This window comes from Mustela putorius, unplaced genomic scaffold (genome assembly GCF_011764305.1).
Source record: "Mustela putorius furo isolate JIRA1106 unplaced genomic scaffold, ASM1176430v1.1 tig00000580_pilon_pilon_pilon, whole genome shotgun sequence".
Taxonomy (NCBI): Eukaryota; Metazoa; Chordata; class Mammalia; order Carnivora; family Mustelidae; genus Mustela; species Mustela putorius.
Window position 1 is genome coordinate 1,473,211 of NW_025421423.1, and position 20,894 is coordinate 1,494,104.

The window sequence follows — 20,894 nt, forward strand, 5'->3', positions numbered from 1 at the left end:
TGTATGTTCCCCAAGGGCAGGGAGCTTGTTTCAAGTAATTTCTGCAGCCTTAGTGTGCCTGAATTAGGGAAATGTTCTCTATGGTTGTTAAATTTTTTCAATTGTTGGCGCAGTTTGGATTGAGACCCTAGGTTCCTGGTTAATGTTGTAGCACCATAGGTAGAGCCCAGGAACTCCCATAAAATAGACACCTGGTGATGGTTAAATTTATGTTCACTGACTGCCTATTGCAGACCACATGCTAGGAACTAAGAGGGATGTAAAGATTACCGACATAGTCCCCCATCCCAGTGAGCTTCCAGTTGTAAGGGGCTAAGGAAGACATTCATCCATCCATTCATTCATTTACCTGTTCAGTCATTGATTCTACTAGCACTAATACCACTAATATTTATATATTCCAGGTACCATTCTAGCTACAAAACAAAGTCTCAGCTGTCATAGAAGTGTATATTCAAATGGGATACAGACATTTATCAAATAATTACAGTCATAGATATTTTATTGTAATCTCTGATAGGTGCTGCTCTAGAAGATTTTGGAGTGCCATGAGGACAAGAAAACAAGAGGAATAGACTTTGTCAGGGAGGAACAGCCAAGGAAGACTTCTCTGAGTAACGTGTCCTTTGAGTTGAGACCTAAAGGATGAATTAACAGTTATCCAGTCTAGGGTCTGCTGGGGGAGGGGAAACAACAGGTAAAAGAAATAATACATTTAATATAAGACAGACTATATGATGGCCCTCCAAAAGAGAGACAGATAACATGCAACAGGAGGTCCCAGAACAATTCTCATTATTACTAGGGAAATGAGAAAGGCTGCTTACAAGAGATAGTGCTTAAACTGGGCCTGGAAAGACAGGAAGGAAGGACCCTCACGGGTGGAAGAAGGAAAAAATATAAGCAAAGACCCAGAGGCAACAGGGTAGTGGGTGAAAAATCTAGGGCAGACTGTGAAGAGTCTTGAATAAGGCTAAGGAGTTTGGTCCTCCCCTGCTGGGGGAGAGTCACTGAAGGTGTTAGAACAGGACAGTGATGAGATCAGACAACTTGAATGAGAGAGGCTCTTTTGTTCCCCTGGAGACAACTTTGCCTGTAACCCAAAGGGATATCAGAGTCCCTAACCTCCCTGGAGCCCAGATAGGGGTTCCAATGGTCAACTCTCCTCCACCTACAGAGAGAAACCCCCAAAGTCTTGAGGAGATGGTACAGGAGAGCAGGGGAATGGGGCAAACAGGGTCCTAAAGCTGGGAGGTCCCTGCTGGCAAGAGAATATGTCCATGAGCACTATACCCGAAATGGGTCAGAGCAGGATGCTATGTGTGTGCTAGCTGTTGTGAAACAGGCTGATGTGAGAAAGGGCCTTATATTAGTTTTAGGGCTCATTAATGTGCAAAGAAAAGAATCCTAATTCAGTCTAAAATAAAGACTAAACAGAAGTAACTGAGCCATGGAACTGGGTACCTTCAGGGGATTGTAGTGGCTTTAAGTATGGTTGAATCTAGGGCTTAAACCAAGTCATCAGGATTCTCTCTCTCTCTCTCTCTACCTCTTGGGTGTGTTTCCGTCTATCATTGCAATTGGGCTTCCTTTATGCAGGTGAACAAAAGACGTTTTGAAAGTCCTAGTCTTACACTGCAGAAGAGAGAGGGAGTTTCTATGTCAGTATATAAATCCCAGGGAAGCACTCTGGTTGGCCTGGAGGGGTCATGTGCACATCTCTTGGACCAGTGACTATTGCCACAGAGAGGGTACTGCCCTGAGATTGATTGAAGCCCCAGCCAAATCACACACAGTGGAGGAGAGCACAGCCCCAATGAAAGCAAAGCTGAGCTGACAAAAATCACCCAGAGCCATACGGCTCTTTTCTCAGGTTGTCCACCATAGGGCAAGTCACTCATATGAGGATGTTTATATTCCTCCTAAAAATCTGGGAGACTGGATCATTTAAGGAGAGCATAATACTAATTGTACATATTTAAATGAGATTTGGAAAACAGGCATGGTCAATAGTTTCCACATGACAAGATTAATGAAAGCTGTAGAGTTATTTTCAGTAGGGGTTTAGTTGTTCCTCCAAGGGGTTTTGATGTCAAGGGTTAGGTGGTGCTGTTATTTTGGGGGAAAGAGCCTCAGAAGGAGGGCAGGTCACCTGAGCTCTGTCTCTGGGCCTGCTCACAGCTCACTCTGTGATTTTAGATTTCCTCTCTCTGGACCTCAGTTTACCCATCTTGACAATGAGAGGCATGATGTCTGCTGGTAGAGCTCATGGACTGCAGCCCACTCTTGCACTGTCATCTTCTCTTAAATCACTCTGCAGGGGATACCCATTGGGCCCCACAAGCACAGGAAGCCTCAACAGTGAGCACGTGGCTTCTGCCCTGACAAGTTGCTCTCTGAGGACAGAGAGGCTTGGGCTGGGGTTAAGAATGAATGAAAATTCCATGTTCCTGTAGCCCTGGCCCTGCCTGCCCCCCAACAGGGGCTCACAAAGAGGGCATTTACCTGAATATAGTTTCTGAGAAGCAGATACACAGAGTTACAGAGACCCTGGGCTAGAAGATCCTGAAGGTCCTTGTGCCAGGTCTGCCATCCTATGCTGGAGGCCCCTTCCTAGCAGCCCAGAGAGGACTTCTCCAGCCCCGGCTGCACACTACCCCTGCATGGCACACTTCCGCCCTTGGACCCCTCCAGAGTACGGTTTGCCCTGACAGCTTGCTACAAGTCCCAGTGGCAGAGGAGAGTCTCCCTGTCACAAAAAGCTCAGGATGGCCTGAGCACTGAGCAAGGAAGCGGCAGGAGCAGGAGATGAGAGGCAAAAGAAGGCAGCACTTAAAGATCAAAATGGAGTCTGAATTCTTCCCTGAGGACTAGGAGATACTTCTGAAGGATCTTAGGCGAGAGAGAAAATTGGTCCATTAGAAAGGCCCCCAAACTATGATATGGAGGACAGTAGGGCCAAGCTGGTGCCTAAACCCCAGGGGAGAGATGATGGATGTCCATGCTGTGGAGTTGATGGGGGAAGACGGAAAGGCTGACCAAGAGGCATTTGGTGACCCCGTAGCTGGAGGATGGTGCCCAAATCAGAGGACGGAGGCTGCAGGTGCCATTGGCTGGGGTGGGCACCTGCCCTGAGTTCATTGGTAGGCCTAGGGCATGTGAAGTTTCTGGGTGGCCCTCTGGAGATTCCAGGAGATTCCACAGTAGTGAGGTGGGAGGTTCAGACTGGCTTCCCAGATCCATGCCAGCCTGGAGGCTGCAGTAATGTCTTACCTGCCCCGGATGTCTGACAGAGAGAAGTTGTCTGATTCTAGCTGGAGCCATCATTTCTGAACAGGGATTTCAGTGCCTTTCTTCCTTTGGGAAGATTCTTTTTTTTTTTTTTTTAATTTATTTATATGACAGAGATCACAAGTAGGCAGCAGGCGGTGGGGGCGGGGGGAGCAGGCTCCCTGCTGAGCAGAGAGTCTGATGTGGGGCTTGATCCCAGGGTTCGATCCCAGGACCCTGAGATCATGACTTGAGCCGAAGGCAGAGACTTAACCCACTGAGCCACCCAGGTGCCCTGAGAAGATTCTTGAGCATCCTGAGACGCTCTCAACTCTCTGGGTACAAGGAGACCCAAGCCAGTGTGGAAAGAGCGTGGAGGCTGAGGGAGAGGAAAGGCAGGCAGGTGCACAGGTGTGCAGCTGCCAGCGGGCAGGCAGGGCTCACACCAACACAATATGTGAGTGTGCATTCCTGTTTTACTGAACACTCCTGGTGAAGCAGTTCTCATCTGCAAGGGGCGACTCTAGAGAATATTAGCATTTGCCTCTGATTAAGAATGGGGACTAGTTCCTTGGGTCAAAATTTAAAGAATTTAGCCATTTAAAAGGCCTAGGAACTGGTGAGAGGGGGAAGATCGAATGAGAGGGCTATAAGAATGAGTTTAAATAAAAGGAAAAAAAATGATTGTATAAGCGATATGTGATTATATTTATGAAATAGAAGTGTAGTATATATTGAAGAAAAGGAGAGACTGTCCTTCCTGCCCTCCCTGCTTTGCTTCAGGTGGTTGTAGGGGAGGGGGAGGGGTGGGTTCCCCACCCTTGGTCCTGGAGGGTCAGTCCAGTGTGGGTGGGGAGGGAGGTTGGGGGACAGGCATGGTTGGGAAGGCCACACACCCTGGTGGGTGGCCTGAGCCCTCCATCTGGAGCCTGTGGACCTAGGCTTTGGCCTCCTGCCCCTCTCTGGCCTTGGCTGCTTCCTCTGGAAAATGGGCCGAGGTGCCTGTGGGGCCTCCAGCCAGGGGTCTGGGCTGATGATGGGCGTGAGGCAGGGGACGGAGGGAGCTGGCTGGAAACTGGTAATTAATAAATGAAATGCCCTGGGACTGCTGCTGAGCCGCCTCAGATGACATATCTGTCGCGGGCTCGGCAAACCATTAAATGACCATTTTCTGACAGAACGACTTCCCCACTTGCCAGGACATATTTTCTCTTCTGGCCCTCTCCTCTGCAGCTCCCCTCCCCCACGGCCCCCTCCCCCATTACTCTGCCCTCCCTGCTGTGCCACTGTCCCCTCTGTCTCTGCCTTTCTCTGTGTACGTGTATCTCTGTGTCTCTAGGTGCCCCTCTCTGCCTCTGTCTCTGTGGGTCTCTGCCTGTCTCTCATCCCCCTCCCACCGGAGCATCTCTTCTCTTTGTAGCTGCCTTTCTTTTTCTCAGGTCTCTGGCCCTCTCTTCTCCCAGGCTGCTCTCTCTCTCTCTCCCCACCCCGAGTCCCTGCCCACTCCACCCCCCCTCTCCGTTTCTCCCAGTCTGTGTAAGGTTTAACTACCCCCCCACCCCCCTCATCTGGCTCAGCCTACCCCCTCCTTGCCTCCCCCCCTCCCTGGCTGCCTGACGGCTCCAGTTCATTTCTGCCTGTTTAATTGGGCCCCGGATGAGTTTGGTCGACAGGGCCATTCATCATGTGGCCGCGGCTGGCGGCGGAGCCCGGGGGAGCGGGGCTGACAGCTCCGCCAGGCTGGGATGCGGCCTGCGTCGGGAAGTTCACATATTTGGGCATTAGTGCAGCTATTAGTTTAACAAGCTTCGTTTATCCTTGTCACTACCACTTCAGCTTCCCATGTAATCATTTGAAATGTAGATTACAGCCAGACAAATGGGACAGCGCAAGACGCGCAGGGTGGAGGGAGTGACACGCAGCTCGTTAGGGCCGCCTTCCCAGCCCCATCCCTTTCCAGGCAAGGCTTTGATTAGCTTAATATTCACATGATTTCAGTGGGAAGCACCAGTCACCAGTGCCAAGCCCCTGGCACTGGGCCGAGGTGCCCAGGGTGTACCTAGGTGATGGGCCAGGTCCTGCCAGGGTGGGGTTCCTCTGGTTCAAAGACCACCCACCCTGCAAGGAAACATGTGGGTGGCCAGGGCCCCAGAGTCTGCCCCTGAAACCTCTCCCCAAGTGGTCTTCTTCCCAGGACAAGGTGGCTTCCAGACTTTGGCTGCTCCCTCCAGCTCTGATTTTGTCACCCTGGGCTAGTGTCTCCCTGTGTGACCTGAGCAAGGTCTGACCTTCTCTGGGCCCCGCTCTGGAAAGGGGGGTTTCAGATTGAATCAGGTGGGCCCACTTTTCTCCATTCCCCTGCCAAGCCCCCTCACCTTGGTTCCTTTGATGGGATCCCCCAGTGTCCAGTCATTTCTGTTCTTTATCTGGTAGACTGAGGGCCCTTTTCAAAAGGTAAACCTGGCTTTCTGCCTGTTCTGAAGGCTCTCATGGCCCTCAGAAGGAAGGCTGAAGCCCTTTCTCGGGCTTGGGGTGAAGACAGGGGAAAGGAAGGCTCCCTGACCTACCACTGCCCACCCTCCAGCTTTCCTTCTGGCTGCACCTCCTTTGTCTACGTGCTGCTTCCTGCATGCTTGGCCCTTGTCAAAAGCTTGGAGCCCTCTCTCAGCCCCTGGGGTTTGGTGCATGCTGTTTTTCATGCCACACTCTCTGTGGCCTCTCCCCCAGCTCCTTCTCTCAGACATCGTTCTCATCCTTCTAATTCTTTATTTAGATATTCCTTCCATCTAAGAAATCTGCTCTCCCAGGGCCCTTCTGCCTAGTGTCTGTCTTGTGTGCACCTTAGAGCACCTCAGAGCCCCAAACCCGCCTGCACTAGCACTTCATGCCTGTGCTCGAACTCTTGCTTGCATCCCGCACTGGACTGCACACTCCATAAGGGCAGGGCCTCCCTTGCACTGGACCCAGCCCTGGCCGCTGCCCAGCCAGTGTTCGTTGAAAGAGGAGGGGGAGCAAAGGGAGTGCCATGCCTGAGCCACCTTGGACAGAGGCAGCTGTGCACCAACATTCCTTGAGCAACAGATGCGTTATGCCAAGGCTCCTCCTTTCTGGCTCCCTCTCCCACATCCTGCTGACTGTGCCCAGCTCCAGAAGGGCCAGAGTCTGATTCTCTGGGGGGACTCCCAAATCAGTCAGGGTCTAGGAGAAAATGGTTAGCCCACTCAAGAGGGTTCAACTGAGGAGGGTTTACTCTGCAGAGCTGTGAGCAGACTAGGGAGACCAGCATGGGATGGAGAGCTGTCCCACCCTAAGGCCTGAAGGGCAAGGGGGAGGGAACATTGTTCCAGAAGCTGGAGAAAATAGGAACCCATTGAAGAGGGGCTGAAAGAAGATGTAAACAGAAAGCAGTCACCACAGAGTGGGGGTGAGGCAAGGAAGGGCTGGGGATGAACCCTCTGGCCTCCTACTCTTCTCTCCCTCTAGTGTCTGACTGGGGCCCCCCAGAGGGCCCCAGGGGTCTGCATGTTGTCCATAGAGATTAACCTCTTGGGATACAGAGCAGGGAAGAGGGAAAAAAAGGTGGGGGGATGACTTGGTAGGAGTCAGGGTATGGGACATATGGAGAATACCCCCATACTCCTCAACATTGCCAGAGCCCAGCCCCTCTTCAGAGAGGCCAGGACCTCCCCAGAAGGGCCTCAAGCAAACAGGCCTCTGGCTAAAGTGGAGAGGGTGCCCCAGGGCAGGGACATGGGTGCCAGCTGCCTTGTACATCATCCCTTCACTAGTACCTCTCCCTGCTCAGCCCAGCCCAGCCCCGGGAAGTCCTAAACTGTTTCTCTTCTCACCTCTCTCCCTGCTGATCGGCTTGTCTCTGTTTTCTTCCTGACACCTTCTGAATAATGACAGCAGACCTTGAAGCCAACGAGTCGTGAATCAAAGTGGCTTCTCAATATCATAAAAGAGATGTTGTAAACCCCAAACATAAAGATCGTTTTATCTTTATTAATAGTTTAATGCATCTGAGAAAGCTATTTGACATTTTTTACACCTCCAACTCTTTCCTTCATGCATTGCTGGTCAGATTACACCAGGGTTCAGCCACTTAAATCCACTTAATAACTGACTAAATTCCACACTGAATTTACATTGAGCTAGAGGCTGATTCTAGGATACAGATGAATTTTCTAGGAAAAACAAACAAATAAACAAAAAACCCACACCAACATCCTGACTCCAAAGTTGTAAATCTGCTTTAATAACGAGAAAGGAATTAGTTAAAGTATTGGGATTAATGTCCTGTTTAACAGCACTTCCCGGTGAAGACTCTGCAGCACAAAGTGAAGAAATGTATCTCAATTAATAACTGAGAGTATTTTCTTTACCTATTTAATTAAATGCTGTCCTTGCAAACACACAATGTGAAATTAATTAAAAACACATGGAATTTGGGGCATGGAGAATAATTCAACTCCTCCCAATGGCTGGCAGGCCCAGTACACATCAGTGCGTGACACTGTGAAGAGAAAGGTTTGGTTACTAATGACATCTGAATTGGAATAACATCTAATTAATTGGCTAATTGTTTCTATTGTACACCATCACCACCACCACAGCCACATAACAAAAACACAACCAAACACATATGCTACATTTAATACATACATGCACACACACTGGAGCCCGGCACATCACCTTCAAACATACAACCCCACGCTCTGGGTGCTTACATGCAAATATTCTCTCACAAGAGACACACATGGATAAATCCATAGATGACACACAAATACTCCCAAGTAAAGGTCAGTGAAGAAAGGAGAAAAACATGTTCTCTGCTTCTCCCCAACTTCCCAGAAAGAAAAAAAAAATGTAACTGTCAGAAATGTGATAGGACTGCCGAAGACATATAGAAAAAGCTCAAACAAACCATGTAAGTTGTGAAACATAAATCCCAATTCTATTTGTTCTGCGACAGTGTATAAACCACACATTTTTCAATAAGATAGAAAATTAAAATCCTCACCAGGTTTAGAATTGCCTGGGGAAGTTAGATAGAAAGCCTAGTGTCCCGGGGAAAGGAGAAGCAACTGTTGGCCAGTGGAGGGCTGAAGGATGCTTCAGGACCATGGACAGCAAGGCTCAGCTGGCCTCCCTTCTTCATTCTGGAGTTGCTCTAAATGTGTTCACACACCCAGAGCTGCGATTGGTCAGACATTCCATAAGCATAGTCTCTACTTGAAAAATTCCTCGATAGGTTCAATTCCTGGGGAGTCCCCCGGCAGCTGTAATCTGCATGTAGCTCCTGGGCTGTGCCTTCTGCTCCCCCAAATCTGTAGTCTGTCCTTTCCCCCCACTGAAGTTCACTTGATTCATCACAAACCTCTAAGTAGCCCAGGAGTTTTCCTGTGCTTTGGTTCCAAATGGCTTAACATCTTCCTCACAAGGAATTCTCCCCAGTGACTATCAAATATTAACTAAAGCCAGTTAACCACAGACCGTAGAGAATTAGATAATGTTTAGATAATGTTACAATATTCTGTTCAAAAAAAGTGTTTATGTATCCTCACCTTGGGTTTCCCTTTCCCTAAGCCAGTTTGTTACTGATGAGGCAATGTCTCAAGATTTCTTGAAAAATCTCTTAGTTTTTAGGGTATTTGCTGTGGAATATCTCCAAACCATTTGAAGACTAAATAATGACATCCTTTGGTTCGTTTTCATCCTGCATCATTCTTCCTCCAAATAAAGCTTCCTGGATCAGGCACACAGGTTTCTCTTTGCAGAAGCCCCCCTCCCCCATGGTTTGTCCTTCATGGACTGCCCCCCCCCCAGCCACTGTTTTTGATAGTTTCCCCCAGACACCTTCTGTTGACAGGCACTCTGCTGCCGTGGCAGCCTGATGCTTCTTTGACTTGGGGGTAATTTCCATTGACAGGTACCTCATTGTGGCCACCAGTACTTGGGTGGGTACCAGTGTTGATTGAGATCCAGCTCACTGGCTACACAGGATCAACTGTCTGAGGACTTCAGACCTTTTGAAAGATAAAGATTACCCCAGGTGAGACTAGACCCAAGGAGCCCTCAGTCTCTCTAATCTCTCATCTTTGACCCTGAGTCTTCATAGTCAGTACTTGGTCCTTTGCCTCTGATTCACTTAGAATCATGGAGACATTGAGATGGAAGGGTTGGAGAGCGTGTGCTGGAGAGCACTGTGCCGATGGAGAGGCTGAGCCCCAGGTAAGGACCTTCTGACACGGGTGTGACAGCAATCAGGCAGGAAGATGACCGTTCTCTCGTGGTCTCAGCTGGTCCCTCTTGAGTTTCTGAAGCAGAAACTCTGTCCTCTGCTATCCTCATACAAGTTGGCCATATCTTCCATCTGCCTTCAGTTCAGTTCAAGAAACACTTGCTCCGTATGGACTAGTTAAATGAATAAAGGAAGGAATCTGTACTCTGAACCAGGCAGAGTGCTATAGGTAAGGTAGTGTGGCAGAAATGGCTGCTTATGTTCCAGTGTCCACTCTCCCCTCTTCCCGTGGTAACAGAATTTGTAGCTGGACAAATAGGGCCACTCAGTATAAAGATCTCATTCCCCAGTTTCCCTTGCAACCAGATGTGACTGTGTGATTTAGCTGTGGCCAGTGGGATATAGGCCGTATCTTGGACCAGAAGTGCCAGGTAACAGGTTCCTGGAACATCACTTAAGAGAGCTGCTTCCCTTTTGTTTGTGCCCTTTATTCTGCTCCCTGGAATCCTGATGCTGCCATCTTGGACCTTGTGGATGAGGGACTAAAAGGAGGTTCCTGTGGGTCTCCTGCAGCCAAGTTGCCCTAGCAGCCCTGATCAGCAGCCTCCAGACTTCATATGTGAGAGAGGGTAATCTTCTGCTTATTTAAGCTACTGTTATTCTGGGTTTTTTAGGCATTCAGAGCTTATTTATTCTATCGTGGGTAGTAAAATAAATACTAAAGAGTTTTTAAATTTTTTCTATTCTTTCTAGCTTTGCAAGAAAACATTGGACTCTTTCAAAAGGAAATTTTATCAAAAAACTAGACTCTCTAGCTAAAAATAAAGAAAAATAAAGATCTATGTGTATATCCACATATACACATACTCTATATGCATAAATTATTGGAAAGAATTAGAAGAGACTGTAGTCCTGGGAAAGAACTAGGGGCCTTAGGGTTGGGGTGGGAATGAGACTCAACTGCCCTTTTTTGCTCTGAATTTTTTTTCACACATGTATGTGTTATCTTTTTCTAATGCAAAAATCTAAAAATGAAGGAAATACCATTTTATACCTTAGAGGCCCCCAGTCTGGTGGTCACTATCAGAGGAATATTTTCAGTATTGCCAAATGGACATCTGGCTCCTCTTTCAGTGTCTCAATGGTGGGGTGCCTTCGTCCTCCCCAAATAGCTTAATCTCTCCATGGAGAGGGAGAAAAACAACAAACATGCCACCCCCTGAACCTGTTTCTGCAGGAAAGAGGGAAGAGATAGGCCGTCCTCGCAGGGCTATGGCAACTATACCCAGGGAGCAGGCTCATCCTAACTGCTCAGCAAAGGTGCTGATGGCTGGTACCACATCCCATGCCAGCTTGCCGTTCCTGTGTGTCCCACAATGCCTTGCAGATGCTGCTTGCTCCTACAACAACTGTCCTGCTGTGGCTGGACTCCTCACCCCCAGAGGGGGAGCTCCCTGAGGGCAGGGATCATATTCCATTCATCTCTGTTTCCATCCCCTGTGCCCAGACAAGACCCTGGCCTGGAGCAGAGATCAAGGAGCATTTACTGTCTGAAGTAAAGGGAGAAAACAACTGGCAATTCATCTGAATTCCCAGAAACGCCAGCTGATTGATGATTTTTACTGGATGTTTAGTTTTTCCTGGATTCTACATTCAGTTGAACCCAAGGAGTGTTGAGGTGAGGCACGATAGGGGAAGGGAACTCTGGGAACTGTGCCCAAAGGTACCACCCAGCCAGTGCTTCTCTTATGAGGAAGAAGAAAATCCTCTTGGCATCTCCATGAGGACTTCACTGTTTCTGGTTCAGGGCCTTAAGTACTCACAAGCTCAGCCCACTGCAGAGTGCAGGGACTCTAGAGACTCTGCTCTGGGGTCACACAGCCTGGCTTTGTGTTTTGACCCCACTGTTCACCAGCTGTGTGAGCTGGGGCAAGATATTTGAGCTCTCCTTGCCTTACCTTCCTTACCTGTAAAAGGATGGTAATAAGTGTACTTATCTCACTGGGTTAATGTCGTAAGGAGTTCATGCGATAATGCATGTGGAATCAATTTATTAAGGAGGCATAAACATGATTTAACTCTTTCCCAGCTCCCCCAGCTGTGCTATATAGAACTATCATCTCCCGGGGCACCTGGGTAGCTCAGTGGGTTAAAACCTCTGCCTTCGGGGACGCCTGGGTTGCTCAGTTGGTTAAGCAGCTGCCTTCGGCTCAGGTCATGATCCCAGCGTCCTGGGATTGAGTCCCACATCGGGCTCCTTGCTCAGCGGGGAGCCTGCTTCTCCCTCTGCCTCTGCCTGCCATTCTGTCTGCCTGTGCTCGCTCTCTCCCCCCACCCTCTCTGATAAATAAATAAAATCTAAAAAAAAAAAAAAAAAAAAAAACCTCTGCCTTCGGCTCGGGTCATGATCCCAGGGTCCTGGGATCAAGCCCCACATCAGGCTCTCTGCTTGGCAGGGAGCCTGCTTCCTCCTCTCTCTCTGCCTGCCTCTGCCTACTTGTGATTTCTGTCTGTCAAATAAATAAATAAAATCTTAAAAAAAAAAAAAAAAACAACTATCCTCTCCCTTTTCTGGTAGGGCAGCAGGATCTTTATTGACCTCACGGTCCCATTTTAGAACTTTCTAGTAAATACCATCATTTACTAGATAATACAAATGATTTCTCGTAAACCAAAGCTGTTTCATTCTGGAACTTAATACTCTGTTCTTTTTGAAACATTAGTCTCAAACATAGCTCAAAGCTGATAGTCTACCCTCATCCCTCTGAGTAGACTAGATCTTTCTCTGGTTCCATAGCCTAAAGAAAAACTGGATTGGTTCTCTATTGCTGCATAACAAATTACCACAAACTCAGTGGCTTAAAACCACAGAATCTTCTTATATCCCAGTTTCTGCGGATGAGGAGTTTGGTGTGACTTAGCTTGGTCCTCTCCTTGAGGTCTCCCAAGACTGAAATCCAGTATTGGCTGGGGCTTCAATTTCATTTAAGGCTTGGGGTCCTTTTCCAAGTACACTGATTGTTGGCAGAATTTGATCTTTGTGGTTATACAACCGACACCCTCAGCCCCTAGAGGCTGCTCACCATTCCCTGCCACATGGCCCTCTCTACAACATGACTCTCTGCATCTTCAAGGCCAAAAAAAGCAGGGCATCTACTTCTCTGACCTCTAGATAGTCTTAAAGAAATCATCTGCTTATGTCAGGCTCGCCAGGGCAATCTCCCCTTTGATTAACTTAAAGTCAACTGATTAGGGACTTTCATAACATCCGCAGGGTCTCCTTACCTTTACCTTTGTGTGGTAATCCCATGTGCCTCCCCTCCCCAACTCCTGCACACTGTTTCTGGCTGTGGGAAATCTTCCTCTGCGTCTTCTCTGTCCCCCAGCCCCACCAAAGACTACTGTCACCACCGCATAGTCTCTAGCTTTCAGATGTCTCACCAGGGGGAAGGGTCTTTGGGGTGGGGTTCTAGCAGGATGGTGTAAAGGTGGTATGCAACTCTGGTGCCCCACAACCCATAGGGCTTACCCGTGTTTCTGCCTGGTCTCCTTTCCCTGCTTCAGTAAACACAAGGACAGGTCATCAAATCTGCAGGCCATACAGGAGTGAAATTCCAGTCTTCCCTTCTTGCTCTTAAAGCCACCTTCCCTTAGCTTTGGAGACAAGAAGCAATAGCTCTGCCCTCGGGACTTCTGAACTTGCATTTTGCCCAAGCTGACCACTTTTTTTCTCTCAGTCTTCTTATATTTAAGGTGGATGGGTGAAGACAGGGGGAGTCACTGGGTGGTCAGGTCTGTTCTCTGAATTGTCATCTCTCAGGTAGCACTGCAGAAGGTGACAGGACCCAACTCTTAGAGACTCCAAGAACTGCCGGTTTCAACTTTGGGTCTTGGCTGTGCAGTTCTGGGACAGCAGGAAAAATTCCATCAAGTCTCAGCAGCTGGTAAACAGTGCTCAATAAATGCTAAGAGGTATTATTGATCAAAACCCAACCCAAAGAGTCTTATATTTAGAAGCAGGACAGAAGATCAGAGTGGACCAGGAGCAAAGCTGCAGATGATAAGCTGTGGGACTCCTTCAGTTCCTCCGGGCCGGGAATGTACTTGTTCACCAGCCTGGTATCAGGTTGAATTCAACTGAGGGGAGGGCAGGAGTGAGGAGCAGGGAGGGCAGAACTCGTGCCATTCTTCAGCTTCAGCCTATTTGTCCTTCACTGCCCCAGAGTTGGGTAGGAAAGAACTGAATAAAGCTGAGACTGAAATTCTTCACCATTCATGGTGTTGTAAAGTTCCAGCTTGGTTAGCTATCCCCAGACCCATTTCCTCTTTCTCTTCAGCACGCAGGTAGACTACATCTCTCGGCCCGTGGCCACGAGATTGAGTTCTGGCTAATAGCATGTGAGTGAAAATGATGTCTGCCATTTCCAGCCCTGCCCATGAAATCCTCTCAAGGCTGATCCTCCGCGTTTGTGCCTTTTTTGCAGGCTTGATGCAAACAAGCAAGATAACTTTGGAGGCTTCAAGTTGAAGCTGGCAGAGCCAAATGATAAAAGGGACCAAGATCCCTGAGTCACTTTGTAGAATGCTGCCTGCCGACCAGGAATGCCCACATTTAACAATTATTTGAGCAAAAGACATATTCTTTTGTGTTTAGACATTTAAGTTATGGGGTATGTTTGTTACATCAGCTGGCATTGCCTTAACCAATACACAAGTTCACAGAGGAAATGAGGAAATTAGTCTGTGTCTACATTGTCCCTGCTTTTAGAACCTTCTAGGAGTTTTAGACATTTATCTGCCATGCTCTATAAAGTCTGCACAATGTTTGAATTCCATTTCACAGAAAGGTTTTTTCCCCAAACCCTCTTCAGGGGCCTTTCCTATTAAAAAGTCCCATTTATAGAAACTACTACTTAGCATTTTTGGAACTTGTTATCCTATTCAGCAGACTCTAAGTCAGGAGGCTTTGAACTCGGACAATTACTGCTCTTGATTAACAACAAGAACTGATGAGTTGGCCTTTCCAGTGTGCTAAGCAAACTCAGCCAAGCAGAAAATATCACTGAAGGGGAAACAATGGGAAGTGATTTTCCTGGTTACATTACGAGCCGTCGTGATATTTACACATGTTTGTGGATAATGTGGGAAACTCCGCCGCTTGCGTGCCCTTCCTGATGACAGTGCTGGGCTCAAGACACCATGTTTCTCACTTGACCTGGGCTGTCGATGCCATCCTGTGGCTGCAAGCATCCAGGCCAGTGGGAAAACCACAGACCTGGGGGTGTGCAGGCGTGGGTGCAGGATCCCTGAACCATTGCTTCAGAGTACCTGCTCCTCCAGGTGTCCCTGGGGCCTCGGGTGGTCAGATGGCCCAGCTGGTGGCAGCCTAGAGGAGTGGCCGTTGCTTCATACCCTCACCAGAATGGGGTATTTTAAAAAGAGGTGGTTGTGAAACTGACTCCTGTTGTTTTTAATCTCAGGTTGCACTTGTATTTCGTATGTCTTCATGTGTGAGTGGTCATGCACGTTCTTTATGCATTTCTTTAATGGGGACAGTAGTATTTTGCATATCGTTGCATACAAAATCTTCACATATTAAGGCAGTGCACCTCTTCATGTTTCATGGGTTTATTTTTCCACATTATTTGTCCATTTTTGTTATTGTTAACTTTTTTTTTTGTACATTTAAAGTTTAAAAAAAATTAAGCAGTCAAAAGTCTATCTTTTCCTTTGAGGCTATTCCATATCTTTAAGCTTACAAAGTCACATTCCATATAGAGGTGTGAATATATTCATCTATAAACACCACTAGTTTTATTAAAAATTGAAAAAGTAACCTCTTAGGGGCGCCTCCCTGGCTCAGTTGGTAGAGTATGAGATTCTTGATCTCAGGGTTCTGAGTTCAAGCCCCACATTGGGCATGGCGCCTGCTTAAAAAAAAAAAAAAAAATAACTGTTTAATCCACCAGGGGCTTATCTGAGTAAAAGGTGTGAGGTAAAGATCTTCTTGGGGCTTTGGTAGGCTCCTTGATGGTTCATTTCTGCATTCTACCTTTGTCTCACTCCTTTCCAGCTGCTATGACAAAAATACCATAGATTAGGTGGCTTGAACAACAAACGTTTATTTCTCACAGTTCTGGAGGCTGGGGTCCAAGGTCAGGGGATCGGCAGATTTGGTTTCTACCTAAGGCCTGTCTCCTATGTTCCCATATGGTAGAGAGATAAGAAAACTCCCCAGGGTCTCTTATAAGACCATTTGCGAGTGTTCCACCTCAAGACCTAACCTCCTCCCAAAGTTCTCTCCTCCTAAATACCATCACATTGGGGATTAAGTTGCCATATATGAATTTTCCTGAGACATATTAGGCTATGGCAACCCTCGTCATGCATTCAGTACTGAGCCTGGCTCAGAGAAGTTTCCAACTAGAGTTTGACCTTTGGATGTAAAATTTTGGCTTCTTACAGCTGAGAAGATCTCTTGGCAAAACTCATATTGGCCATTTGGGGAAAAAAATTCCCACAGTGCATGTATTCCTCACAAGATCATTGAAATAAATGTTATAAGGTTTATACCCATTGTATGGATGAAAAAAACCAAGGCTTCTAGAAGTTAAGAGACTGCTTACATCAGCAAACTGGCCACCCAACCCAGGCTCTTAGGAATCTTTGTCCTGCCTTTTTCACAGCCCTACGGCAGCCTCATTCCCCCACAGATCACCACCGCACCCAGCACCTAGCACCGGGCCTGGTTCCAGCAGGCGTTTGAGTGAAGGATGGGCCTAAGGTGAAAGTCTCCTATAGCAGACCTCAGGTATGTCCCTCTCATCCTCTTTGTGACAGCCACTGAGGTCGGAGGTGCCGGAGGCTGCTAGAGCGGATTCCAGGCTGGCATTTCCACCCCTCTTGCTGGAGGCCTTGCGTCGACCTCCCTTCTGCCTCCATTCACACCCGGGCTATGGCAGATACTGAGTGGCCCACACCCAAGGAGGGCAGGCTGGGGTCCTCTATCCCAGGGAGCTGGAAACGAGGGCATCAGGGACGGCGATGTCTGCTCTGCCTCACCAGATGGTCCCATTTTCAGTTCCAAAATGCTGCCACTTCTCCTTGAAGTTCGTGCCTCTAAGCCATGAGCCTGGGGAAGAAAGGCGCTGGGCCAGCGCTCCGCTGCACCAGCACGTCTCTCTCCCTCAGGAATCACCTTCGTCACCATCCATTGCCAAAATGAATGGAGGTTGCATGGCCGGCTTTATTAAATATGAATGAGTCGCAGCCCACGGCCCCCACGCGGTCACTCACCCACTCCATCTCTGGCAATTACTGCGTCGCACACACTGTGCCAAGGGGCGCAGCGGTCCCTGCCTGCCCTTGCAGACTGACACCGCCCAGCAGGGGCAGGGCTCAGCTCTGCAACTGCCCCTGATGGAAAGCCACTCCTGGGCTCCCGTGCACTCAGAATGGCTCTGCTTTGCAGGTGTAGGGACAGGGCACCTTCCACAGAAGGACTGTGGATTCTCAGGTTCCGAGCCTTCGCTGGGTCGGGCCTGTGGCTTTGGAGCCCAAGACAAGGTCTCCTGGTCTGGTGGGCTCCTGAGCAAAGCCTGCATGTTAGAGGTGTGTGGGTAACACCCAGACATTTTTTATTTCAGGCAGTTTTAAGATCCAGGTTAAGAGCACGTGTGCGTGTGCACACCATCACTAAACACACATTCAGTGTGTGTTAACGTTACCTCACAAGAACCAACTAGATTGTGAGTTTCGTGTCACTAGGGTCCTTGGTAGCCCTGTTCACTGCTGTGTCCCCAGTGCTGGGGACAGGGGACCTGCTTAAACATTATTTGTTGAATGAATAAACAAGGTGGGTGTTACTGTTTGGGAGCAAATGAAGTGGAGGGACAGAACTCGCCAAGGTTCTCCAGCCACTGAGTGTCAGAGCTAGGTGTCCCCTCCAGGGCGGGGCTCCGGCCAGCCCCACAGGCTGCCAGCTTGCCCGCCCAGGGCCCTTCCTGCTCTGCCCAGGCCAGGGTCCAACACCACTCCACGCTGCTATAGGTACATGGATTTGTCTGACCTTAATTCCATCAGGAGAGCCAGAAAAATTCCCCATGGCCCCACGTGGCTCTGTCAAAGTTGTCAAACACCATCTATGAAGTTGTAAAGACAAACGAAATCAAATTCTTTTTCTGAACTTAAAAAATTACTTTTATTTTAGGAACCAATAAAATTATGGCAAATATTTACAAATAATTATCTCACATAAAGGTTACATAAAATCAATTCTTCACAAGTAACAGTCACTCATGAAAAGACACACAGATATTAAAACTACGCCAATCTTATTGCAAGTTTCTCCAACTAATCTAAAATAAAAGTGTTGCAATAAACCATTTAACTTAGAATAAAACCACAAATTTCAGGTTTGACGAGGAAAAAAAAAGTAAAAAACCAAAACCCCACCCCTGTTTTCTCCCAAGTCCCACCCCCAGCCCCTGCCCTCCTCCCAACAAAAGAAAAATATGTCCGACATCTTTGGCAAATTGGCACTGCTGTAATTACATTCAAATATTATTACACACAAAAGCAACACACGTCACTAAGAAAAAAAACCACCAATATTTCAAGTCAGTTATTTTCTACTAGAAAAAAAAATACAAAACATACACATTTTTAAGAAGCATTTTTTTTTTTCAATCTGTTGGAGACAGATCGTCTCCCACTTTCAAAGGCAATTCAATTGTGGGGGGCTTTGTACTTTTTTTTTGTACTTTTTTTTTTTTTTTTAACAAGTAGCGTCTATGCAGGCATCACAAACTTTGGCGGATACAGTAGATATGTATTTCTTTGATGCTGGAAGGTCAGACCCTAAGACAAAGTCAACTGTCTCAAAGAATGAGAAGCTAAATCCATGTGTCTTCCTGGCAAAGAGTTCCACTTGCAATGTAATCTGCATTTATTTCTATAAATACTCAATGTCCAAAGGCCACTAGAGGGTGAACAACCAGGGCAGCATCTGTCAGCAAGAGTCAGGGCAAAACCCAAATCAGATTTCCACCCTTGGCCCAGACTTGGAGGTCCAGCGGCAGGGGGTGGGGTGGGGGCAACCAGGGGGCCTCCACTGCCCACTCTACCCCCCTCATTGATCTGGTAGCGTGGGGCCAGGGGATGGGCATGCCTCACCCTGAGCCCCAGGATAGGCTGCTGCCAGATCTGCTCACCATCTCTGACCAAAGGCAAGGAGAGCAGGCAAGAATTGGCATGAGGAGACTCAGCACCAGGTCTGAGTTTCAAGTGTCTGAGATGCACGGGTGTACGTGTGCGTGTGTGTGTGCACACTCACATGCACACATATGGAGGGGAGGGCCTTATCCGGAGGCTCTGAGTTTTGCAGGGCATTTCAGAAAGACTCAGGACTTATTTATTTTTAGCTTTATAGCAATTAATTGGCTATTGATTGGTTGGAATGTTCAACTCTCCATTTCCTCAAATACAATAAAATAGTTTCATTAAAATGTATTCATGCTTGAAAATAAGGGAGCCATTAAGTGGTTTCCTTTCTGTTCCACTCCAAGGGAAATGCACCATTTGTAAATCAAAAATCCATCATCCAAAATCACTTGTTCTTAATGGTGCTTTTAGAGAAGATGAGGGACATGGCCTTATGCGTGGTGATTTTGGGGATGCGGGTGGCCCCATGGCCATTGTTGTAGGAATGGGTGGGCCTGTGGTTGGGGTGGGTGAGGCTCAGCTTGACCTCTTGCAGCCAGGCCTTAAGAGCCAGGCGAGGGGGTGCCTGACTCCCCATCTAACCCGCCCCCTGCTGTTGCACACACTTCTTTCCCCAGCCATGCTCAGAACTGTCTAGAGCTGAAAGGTGGAATTCCTGCCTGCCTTGTCCTGCCCACACGCCAAATGTACTACCTGAGATGGACTGTTTTAGAATTCGTAACGATTTCCTCAGTAAATAAAGAGTTATGTTTTCTCCTTGTGCTGCTCAGAGGTCTAAGATATAGGAAGGAGCATATCTAGACTTACTGCGTGGTGGTTACATTTACCCCCAGCTCAGACTTGGGCTAAATGGGATCCCTGGGAACAGATGGACTGAAACTCTAGATTGGCAGGGACGTGACCCTGAGGTCTCCTTGGATCCTGGGGTGGGGGGTGGCCCAGGAATGGGACCCCGTGTCGAGAAATCACAGCAAAGGAAAGAAAGTCTGGTGCCTGGCTGCTCCTGGCAGGCAGCCCACAACCCAGAAGCTGCATACCCCTCCTAGGAGAGCGGGCAGGCCGGGGACTTGCTTCCAGTCCTCTCTGGCAGCCCCTCGGGACCTGGCCGCCACTCTGGAGATGCAGCGGCAAGCTGACAGTGGGGAAGTGCAGATCAGCACTGTGGCTCCACCATGAATATGCAAGAGGGAATCCTGAGGTAAGGGGTCTGGCAGGGGACAAGGGGCTGAAGGGGCTGCTGGGAGGTGGGGCAGACTGCAGGCTAGGAGTCATGGCCTGACTGTCCAACTTTCCGATTATGTTTTGTTACCTTTTAAGAAATGTACTTGCCTTGGACCTCTCCGAGGCCAAAAGAACTAAAGGAATAAATTCTCCAGGAGCACCGATGTGCGTGCCTGGAAACCATCAAAGGCAGGCTCCTAGATGGGTGACAGGGCCACGGCCGCAAAGCCAGCTTCTTAGCGGGGCCTCCCAGGAGCTGGTATAGCCCAGAGCCCTGTGGGTGTCCATCCGCTCTAGCTTGGGCCTGGCCGATCCAGGGGCCTGGCTTTCTCTCTACCCTCGGGGCAGCTGTGTCTCAGACGTGTCTTGTTTCTAGGTGTTTGTCAGGAGTGCTTGGTTTGTTTTTAAGATTTGCTCCCCATGGCTTGGAGCTAAAATCTAGCTGAAATGTCATCCAGAAGGAGAGAAGCTGGTACCAGAGGCTCCCAAAGGTAGGGCAGTTGCTCTGGGCTATGACTTCTCATAAAGGGATTTTACCCCTCAGTGCCCTGTGGCCACATCTGGGGCACTTTCCCTCCCCCCCCCCCCCCACAGGAAAGACCCCTCTCAAAGCCATCAGTCCGTCCACTCCCACCACTCCCAACTGTTCTATCCAACCCACCTTCAAAGCCCAAACAGTCTGCAAGAGCCCAGGGTGAGGAGGGAGGGGTAGGGACTGGGGAGGCCCGTCCGCAACAGTGACTGGCCTGACAAGCTGAAGCACGTCTCCCATCTTGCTGGGCTCCCGTCTTCAGCGAAAGGCAGGAGGTGAAGAAGAAGTGTAGCCCTGGACAAAAATTATTGGGTCACGAGCTAAGAGCCAGTGGATCAAACATGACCCACAAACCTGTTCTTTTGGTTGAAAAAGCATTTAAAAAGTTTCCACCTTTGAATGCCC

At 48.4% G+C, this 20,894-nt stretch overlaps 1 protein-coding gene and 1 long non-coding RNA gene across 5 annotated transcripts in view; one reads left to right on the forward strand and one right to left on the reverse strand.

Annotated features, from left to right (window-relative positions):
* Positions 1-499: 499 nt before the first annotated feature.
* LOC106005349 lies at positions 500-20,448 on the forward strand. Its single transcript, XR_006607181.1, has 3 exons — positions 500-614; positions 16,201-16,325; positions 20,334-20,448. It is a non-coding gene; the product is annotated as an uncharacterized LOC106005349 (long non-coding RNA).
* The window catches only part of PAX5 (paired box 5), a 195,206-nt gene continuing 192,560 nt past the window's right edge, over positions 18,249-20,894 (reverse strand). For all 4 annotated transcript variants that reach the window (XM_045081578.1, XM_004747607.3, XM_013053781.2 and 1 more), the window contains one exon: positions 18,249-20,783. In XM_045081578.1, the coding sequence (XP_044937513.1) occupies positions 20,491-20,783 (293 nt within the window). In that variant the 3' untranslated portion in view covers positions 18,249-20,490. The remainder of the gene's footprint in view (positions 20,784-20,894) is intronic.